The sequence below is a fragment of the Cyprinodon tularosa genome, unplaced genomic scaffold (genome assembly GCF_016077235.1).
Source record: "Cyprinodon tularosa strain WSP-4 unplaced genomic scaffold, ASM1607723v1 ctg316, whole genome shotgun sequence".
Lineage (NCBI taxonomy): Eukaryota > Metazoa > Chordata > Actinopteri > Cyprinodontiformes > Cyprinodontidae > Cyprinodon > Cyprinodon tularosa.
Genome location: NW_024039026.1, coordinates 1,221,024 through 1,229,961, shown reverse-complemented (window position 1 = coordinate 1,229,961; position 8,938 = coordinate 1,221,024). Strand labels below are relative to the sequence as shown.

The window sequence follows — 8,938 nt, the reverse complement described above, 5'->3', positions numbered from 1 at the left end:
AATAGGCTGGAGACTGTTCTTTGGGTGGCTTCGCATGCCTCACATACCATAGCTGTGACATGCTGATGTGAGCGTGTGGTGTAAAGATGTGAGTGCTGTCACTTCAGTGCAAGCAAGCCCTAAGAGGTAAGAGATGCAGTAAATAGGATGTAAAAAACAATTAAAATAAAATAAAAAAACTGGAAGAAAGAGGTAATCAGTATGTCTTGAAAGGAAAAGTGGCATCATTTTGTGAATTTACAATTGTTTTTTGTTGGAGACTCTTGGGTATTTGCAACAAAGTGGAGACTGACAAGCTTTTTAGACTAAAAAAGCATGTTGTGATGAGAAATTTCAATCCTATTATGGCTCCCAAAATGGAGGTCAAAAATATGAAACAGTGTATGCCTGTCTGATGATACCCTGCTACTGACAGTCTGAACTATCCCAGTGCCTTCAACAGCTCTCCACCAAGCGTTAGATGTTATGTAATCAGGGTACTATTAGAAAGTCGGTGACATCACTTCGAATCTAGCGAACCATTGTAAGTAATTCTCTCCTGAAAATGTTGAGTATTTGTTTTACTACAATAAAGGGGAAAAAATCGAATAATTCAAATAACTAATAAAAGTGAAAAAGGTATCCCTTAATACTCTACCGTCAGCCTACTGAAAACGTTCATATCCATGTATATGGTGGTGGCTACGCCCGCCTCCGTGCAGCATGGCGTGGAGGAGACGGCCTATGGTGGTTGTGATGAGTTAAGGAACCTCTTTCTCTAAAGCTTAGAGAAAATGACCTCTGGTTAAGGAGTGGCTTAACACAAGAAATGCAACAGTTGTAGCTCATGTCCTGCATGCATGTCATTAAAGTACTGACTCCAGTTGCTGTCCACGCCTTATTTTCCTCTAGTAGGTTTTTCTTTTCATCCCTCTTTAAGGCTGTTCTTTTCCTGTTACCTCTTACTTTCTCCTTCCACCAAATTTACCCATACAGTAGTTAGTGAACAGCTTTTTTTGGCGAGCAACAGCCACTGATTGTGTGAATCATATTATTCCATGATTAAATGTTTGTTTTCATTGGTCCTATAGACCCAAATTGAATCCCTCAGAAAAAGATTTAGCTATAAAGTATAATCACCTTATTAATAGAAAAAACAACTATTGAAATATATCACCCCTTGTGTATTGCGATTAAATGCCATTTAAGTTAAATTACCAACATCAATTTCATTTTCAATGATAATCTTATTTATTGAGATACACCAGTATTATGTGTAAGAGGCAAAAGAACAGTGATCCCAAAGAAAATTACAAAGATTGCATTTTAAATATTCAATCTTGACTCTTTATAGGGAGAGCTATTTGCCCTATCTTACAAACGGAGTCCCCTCCGTCCCTCAGTAAGAAGCATAAGATCTATATCCAGCTTTTCAACAAAGATACTGCTACAGATGAGCCCTTGAATTATTTATTATCAACTAAAAATGAAGTTGAAAAAAAAGTTAACAAGTTAAGAAAAAAAGGTAAAAAGCTAATTGAAAAGTTCAAAAGTAAAGTTCAACAGTTAGTAAGGCTAGTTAATAATTACATTGAGGTATATAAACTAAATAATGTAAGTGCTAGTATCAGCATTAATGCCTCTAAAGTTATGTTGTACCAAAAAAATATTGCCGTCACTCATGAATTCATCTTTCATTAATTTCTTGTAGAATCACTTTTATTAATTTTCTCTTTATATACGGGCAAGTTTGCGTATTTTGTATTACATTTTTGCAATCAAAATATCCATATTTTAAAAAATAAAAATGTAATAACATGTTGTCCTGGATTCCAATAACACTATTGAATTTTTGATTTTCAAAATATTTCACTGAGTGCTTTATAAAGGATTAATTTGATATAAAAAAATTCCCAATTATTTGAAAACATTTAGGAGTTCCTAATATCTTCAGCAGGCTGAAGAAATCCAGGTCCTGTAGGGGAGCAGCTGCGAGTGGGTCCCTCCTCTCGCAGCTGATTGGTCGGCGCTAGATGCCCCGCCCAGAGGAGGAGACCCTGGTCGATTTCTGAGGCGCGGTTGAAAAACCCACAGCCTGCCTCCCTGCCTGCCATCCTTTACTTTGCGCTCAGCCGCTCTTGGCTTCTCATTCAACAAGCAGGGTGAGGCTTTTTCTTGCTTACATAGGAGAAAAAAAAGAAGATCCCATCGGATATATTCACCGCCTCTGACCTCTTTACCCATCCCGGAGTTGGATTTTTTTTTATTATTATTAATAAACCTCCTTGGGTTTTTTCTTTTCCGAGTTTCTTTTTCATTTATTTTGTTGTGAAGGAAAAAGACAATGGGAGCCCAGTTGTCCAAGGGTGGAGTGGAGGTGGAGGGGAAAGCCGCCGCTGACCCTGCTGCTGCCAAAGCCAACGGCCAGGTAAGGGAAGAGGCCCCCCAATGTAGGGGCATCAGCGGGGAGCCACATGGCAACCCAACGCCCACTGGCAGCATGGGTGCCAGGGTGACGCTCAGAGCCGCTTTAAACCAAAACCCCTGACATCAGATATGCTTCTGGGAAAAAAATCAAATAAAATTAACAACCCAATGTGAAATTGTTAATCGCAACTGAGAAGCAGCAAAGCGCGTCCCGCGCGTCCCCGCTTAGCGCGCACCCAGGTCTTTGTTAAATCCGTCTGTTAGTCTGAGGGGGGGGGGGGGGGTTCAACCAGAAAACTGCCTTAAATGTCTCAGATTCCTGTCGAAATGTTCTTTAGCAGCCAGTTCTCTCTCATGATCTGGCGGTTTGGGCGGAAGATTGTGGCTTTTAGCGTCGAACAAAGGATGTGAGGCGCAACGGTGCAAAGGATGCAAATGCGCTCTGCTGCTGGAGGCGCATTTTGCGGACCTGCAAACAAAGCGCGAAGAGGCGCCAGATGAAACCTGGCTTCCCCCAAAGCCGCGCACTTTAAAAAAACGCCTGAAGCCTGCTTCTTTTAGCTATAGTTTGATTTAAAAACTTTATCAGAGGCACTGTTGGGTTATGATTAATAGTGCGCTAGATTATATTCCTTATATTTAAAGGTTTTCCGGTTATACTGCCACCTATCCTGTATCTTTTAGGATATTTATTATTAAAAAATAAGGTTTTAATTGTGATACCTGGCAGCGCTCGGAGCGCACAATATAGAATCAGCCCTTGATGAGAACAGCACCAGGATTGATGGGAATTCCTTTGTTCCCAAACTTAAAATCCATGTTGACGTTTTCGTGACGCACTGCTGCCCCCCTGTGGCCGCTTAGAGCTGTGCCGTCATTAACACCAGAAGCAGCCCTTGATATCTATAGTGTCCCGTTTAAATCTCTCTCTTTTCTTACACTAATAAAACAAATATAATATTTGAGCAATTTATTAGTTTAATTTCTGGTTTTATGACTAATGATATTTTTTCCTGTAGGAGAATGGCCATGTGAAGACCAATGGTGATGTTTCAGACAAACCTGATGGGGAAGTAGCCGCCGCCGATGGGAATGGAACCGCTGAACCAGCCAAGGAGGGCGAAGCCAACGCTGGGGACGCCATTGAGCCTGCTCCAGTTGCTGAGGGTGAAGCTTCCAAGGCAGAGGCAGAGGCTGGCAAAGATGGCAAGAAGAAGAAGAAGTTCTCCCTGAAGAACTCCTTCAAATTCAAAGGCATCTCACTAAAGAAGAACAAAAAGGGAAGCAAGGAAGGCAAGGAGGAGGCCACGTCTCCCACGACCGAGGACAAGCCCGAGGAAAATGGCCACACAGCCAAGGAAACCAAAGAGGAGACGCCGGCTGTAGAGGCCAAAGAAGGGGAGGCGGTTGCTGCCCCTGCAGCTGAGGGTGAGGTCAAGGCTGCTGAAGAGGCCCCACCAACAGAGGATGCTCCTGTCGAGGAGGCTGCCGCCGCCACCGCTGAGAGCACAACACCTGCAGCCTCTGAGGGTGAGGCCAAGGCAGAGTGACTGCACCCGAACTGATTTTCCAAGATTAAAGTATATAAAAAATATATATATATATGAGAGACTTGTGCCACGTTCTCAAAAGTTATAAACAAAACTACAAAAGAAGACAAAAAAGGATATATCACATTTGCTGATTAAACCACCAGTTCACTGCCTTTTATTAGTTCTTCGACAGACGGAAACTCACCGGGCCCTCTCATGATGAACGCGTCGGCTTGCGTCTCCACCCTCCCCCTTATGGTACACACAGGGGCCGGTGTGTGGTGACTGTAATGGCTTGGGCGCTGAGCAAATCAGGAATACTGACTTATATTCCCAATTCATGGAGAAAAAAAAATCTTTTATTATTTTTAGCAGCGTGGCAGCCCTATAAAATCAATTACTTTCTTGGTCTTGGGATCTAAAGATTTTTTTCCACTCTTTGCTGAGCCGGAGCAGACCATCTCTCTCACTCAAAGACTGTTATATAGACACATGAATCTTTCAAATGATCTTATTAATTTTTAGATTTTACATTCCTACGCTTTATCCCCCTCGAATTCCAAGTATTTTGTCATGTATAGAAAAGTGATAATCCAGGAGGGGAGTTTGGAAAAGAGATGTCTTAGTCTTTTTTTTTTTTCCTTTTTTTTTTTTTGGCTAAAACCACATTCAAGCAGTGTTCACATTTCAGAGTTTATGATGCAGTGGGGGTTGGGGTTGTGTACAAATGTGAGCTTTTTATCTGCAAACTGTCTCTGTAAATATGTTTTGGCAAACATGTACGGTTTTCTTTATTTTGCTATTGTTTGAAGATGTTAATGGTTTATTGTAACTTTTAATAAGGGTAAAAATAAATGTTCAATCCCCTCCAAGTTTTGTCTTTTGTGATTTACGCCCCCCAGTAAAAAGAAAACAAAAAAAATCCCAGTTTGCATGGCTGCAAATCATTGTAGTGACCATTGGATAGCTATTGAAATTAAGTAACACGAATTAAAAGAAATATATATATACACTACCATTCAAAAGTTTGGGGTCACATTGAAATGTCCTTATTTTTTAAGGAAAAGCACTGTACTTTTCAATGAAGATAACTTTAAACTAGTCTTAACTTTAAAGAAATACACTATACATTGCTAATGTGGTAAATGACTATTCTAGCTGCAAATGTCTGGTTTTCTTGCTCAGTTGTGCAACGCGGCCTCCCACTTCTTTTTCTACTCTGGTTAGAGCCTGTTTTTGCTGTCCTCTGAAGGGAGTACTACACACCGTTGTAGGAAATCTTCAATTTCTTAGCAATTTATCGCATAATAGCCTTCATTTCTAAGAACAAGAATAGACTGTCGAGTTTCAGATAAAAGTTCTCTTTTTCCGGCCATTTTGATCGTTTAATTAACCACAAATGTGATGCTCCAGAAACTCAATCTGCTCAAAAAAAGGTCAGTTTTGAAGCTTCTGTAACAAGCTAAACCGTTTTCAGATGTGTGAACATGATTGCACAATGGTTTCCTAATCATCAATTAGCATTCTGAGCCAATGAGCAAACACATTGTACTATTAGAACACTGGAGTGATAGTTGCTGGAAATGGGCCTCTATACACCTATGTAGATATTGCACCAAAAACCAGACATTTGCAGCTAGAACATTAGGAATGTATAGAGTGTATTTCCCCAAACTTTTGAACGTTAGTGTATATATGTATATTAAAAAAAAAGAGATGATGTTTAGAGAATCCTAAAGGGGTGATGGGTGCTTTTCAGAAAGTGAAAATGGTACTGGAGATTCACTACAGGGTAAAGTATGTCAAGCTTTATCTAGTACTTAGGGATAGAAAGCACAACATTAGAACCTCACACCAATTAAAAGGATTTGGTCTGAAATAATTTCCAGTTCTATGCACTCAGTACTTTTGTTATCATCTGATAAAATTATCAGATGATAACACTTTATTATTATGATGTTATTTTTTATCAGGACCTGTCATTTAAATCCCATATCAAAGAGGTCTCTCGAATTTCCTACTTTCATCTGTGAAACATTGCAACAACAAAAAAAATAGAAATATCCTGTCCAGGGGTGATGATGAGAAACCAGTCGATGCATTTGATTAAGGCTAAAATATTCTAATTCTTTACTATCAGGAAGTCAACAAACTAGTTAAAATCCTCCAGCTGATCTGAAATGCGGCAACCAGAGAGGGAGATCATATATCTTCTATCATAGTTTCTCTTTATCAGCTTCCTGTTACATCAGGAATAGAATTGAAATCCTCCTTCTCACATATAAAGCCTTAAATTGCCAAGCTCCATCTTATATCAGAGATCTGATTGTTATGCTCCTAACAGAGAACTTCGTTCTCAATCTGCAGGTTTACTAGTGGTTCCTAGAACTTCTAAAAGTAGAATAGGAGGCAGATCTTTTAGTTATCAGGCCTCCTCTACTGTCGAACCAACTACCAGCTTTAGTCTGTTAGGCAGACTACCTGTTTACTTTAAAGCGTAGCCTTAAAACTAAGACTTTCTCATAGTCTGTTCCTGTTTGGCTGTGACACCATCCTGGAAAAAAATAACATCTATCCACAGCTGATTTTTCTCTCCTGGAGAGAAATGTCAGCTGTGCTGCTTCCATCAACACCTTTTTTTATAGATGATGGAGATTGGCCTGTTTTTCAGTGTAGTCCTGTTTCTCTGACCGTGACTAACAGTATATGCTCTCTTTCATCCTCTGACATGGGAGCTGGCTTGGAGCTCATTTGCTTGGCTGTGTTTCCTGGATGGGACTGCCTGTGCAGCTGGTTTACAGTTGCCTTTTGTATCTCTGCTTCTGTCTCCTTGAACCCCAGTCGGTCTCGGCAGATGGCCGCTCACACTGAGCCTGGTTTTGCTGGGAGTTTCTTCCTGTTAAAAGGGAGTTTTTCCTCTCCACTGTTGCTACAAGCATGCTTGGCCTGAGGGATTGCCTTTTAGTCAGATTGAGTTTGACTCGATGCAATCAGGTGGTTTTCCTTAGACAGAAAACTGAATCAGTTTGACTATATGATCTGGTTGAATTGTAAAGTACCTTGAGATGACATATGTTGTGAATTGGCACTATTTGAATAAACTGAATCGAATTGAATTGTTTAGACCTTGATTTAGACGTGATCAGTGGCAAAGTTTAGATGTATCGGAAGCCCAGATTTCTCTTATTATAGCTGCCTTCGTGTAATCTGTTGGATCTTCTTGACAAAAGTCCATAGATTATTTATGTGGGTTTCAGGTTATGATAACCATGGTTATTGAACAATATTTAGGGAAAATAAAATCAGTTTTTCTGCAGAGGGAAGCAGGAAGTTGTCTAGAATTTCCTGGTGGATGGCTGCACCGACTGTGGACTTTAGAAAAGATAGCGGTCCAGTACAGTAGCAGTAGCAGATGCCACAACAAACAAACAAACCATCTATAACGTTGGAAAGGTCACACTGAACTTCCAGCAACATGGATTCAGTGTGTTTCAATTTTTCCTTCAAACTCTGGGACCTCGATCTCTAAATGATATGCAATAGTTGGTTTAATCTAAAAACAGGACTTTGGACCATTGGGCAGCAGTTCATTTCTTTTTCTCCTTTGCCCATTTAAGATGCTGTCTAGTATTTGTGTGGTGGTTCTTGATGCACTGACTCCGTCTTTGTCCGCTCCTTGAGAGGCTCACAGATTATTCAATGATTTCACCTAACAATCCTCTGCAGTTCTCTCCCTTACTGAAGCGCCCTTCCTGCCACATTTTTTCCCTCCACTCAATTTTCTGGTTGGATACAGAATTCTGAAGAATTCTTCAGCAATGACCTTTAGTGGTTCGCCCTCCTTTGGTAAGGGTTTCGACGACCATTCTGACCTAGAGTGAGAGACCATTTAAAGGCAACCTTTGCAGGTGGTCTGAGCTAATTAATTGATTAGCAGTGATTCCCAACCTGGTGTATGTGAACCCCTAGTGGTCCCTTAGTGCGTTGCAAGGACTACCGGTACATGAAAATATTTTATTTCTTAGGTAGTAAAATAAAATAGGGCTGGGTTGTGAGGACCCAATTAAAAAAAAAAAAAACTTTTATCAACCAAAAAGTAATTTTTCTAATATGTTTTTGTTCAACTTCAGCTTTGACACACTGGAAGTAGAGAACGGCCTGATATCAGCTGTTTTCCTTACGGAAATATCGGAGCTCATCAGAGCAGCTCAGGTATGTTGATGAAAACAAATTTAAAACCTTCATCAAGTCTACATGTCATTATAGGGTACTGTAATTTCTCAGGGAAGCTCCAGTTTTATAAATAGAGGTTTATAATATGTTTATTTTGTATTTATTTCCATTCCTTTCTAACTTCCAGGCAATATGTTTGTTTTTTATTTGAGATGGAAAGAATAAAATGCCAGAAAATGAAATGCTCAAATTAAAAGATTAAGTGAATAGTATTTGTTTTATAATCGGTTATTGTACGTTCCTCTTTTGGACAATAAATGCTTTTGACTGAGAGGAGTACTCATGGTAAGAAAAAATGCTCAAAGGGTAAAAAAAAAGTCATTAAAGGAAACACTGGATTAGGGTACTGAACCATGAGTTTTTGATAAATAACTTTCCAGTTTTCTCAAATTTTCAGCACTAAATGTTCAAAACAACAACAAACAAAACTCTAAAATATATCACTCTGTGTGTAATGGTTCTACATTATATTTGATGTAACTGGCCCAAACAAAAGTACTGTAATGCCGTATTAAGTTTTTTTTTTTTTTTTAGAATAACCTTTAAATTTAAAGTTATGTGGAGGAAAAAAGTGTTGTATAAAAGAGGGTAAAGGGATGACAGCAGCCTTAAATACAAATGAAGCAATGTCCAGTAATAAGTTTTGGGGCTGGTTTCAAAAGGCATGGACCCCACCTGGAGTCAGAGCTTTAAGATCCACCTCATACAGACGTATCCGGGGACATGGAGAAACTGGAGGGCACTGTTGCTCAGTGGTCTAACCTTTT

The 8,938-nt window shown here is 39.6% G+C and overlaps 1 protein-coding gene across 1 annotated transcript; it reads left to right on the top strand.

The window, feature by feature from the left end:
• The first annotated feature begins 2,079 nt into the window (after positions 1 to 2,079).
• Positions 2,080 to 4,810, top strand: marcksl1a (MARCKS-like 1a). The gene is made up of 2 exons (XM_038292742.1): positions 2,080 to 2,407; positions 3,426 to 4,810. The coding sequence occupies exons 1-2, from the start codon at positions 2,324 to 2,326 to the stop codon at positions 3,954 to 3,956; spliced, it is 615 nt and encodes a 204-aa protein (XP_038148670.1). The 5' UTR covers positions 2,080 to 2,323; the 3' UTR covers positions 3,957 to 4,810.
• Positions 4,811 to 8,938: the final 4,128 nt, after the last annotated feature.

Excerpts from the sequence above, each read along its gene's own strand:
- marcksl1a (XM_038292742.1), top strand. The coding sequence starts at position 2,324 with ATGGGAGCCCAGTTGTCCAAGGGTGGAGTGGAGGTGGAGGGGAAAGCC. Across the intron at positions 2,408-3,425 it reads CTGCCAAAGCCAACGGCCAG|GAGAATGGCCATGTGAAGAC; the intron begins GTAAGGGAAGAG and ends TTTTTCCTGTAG.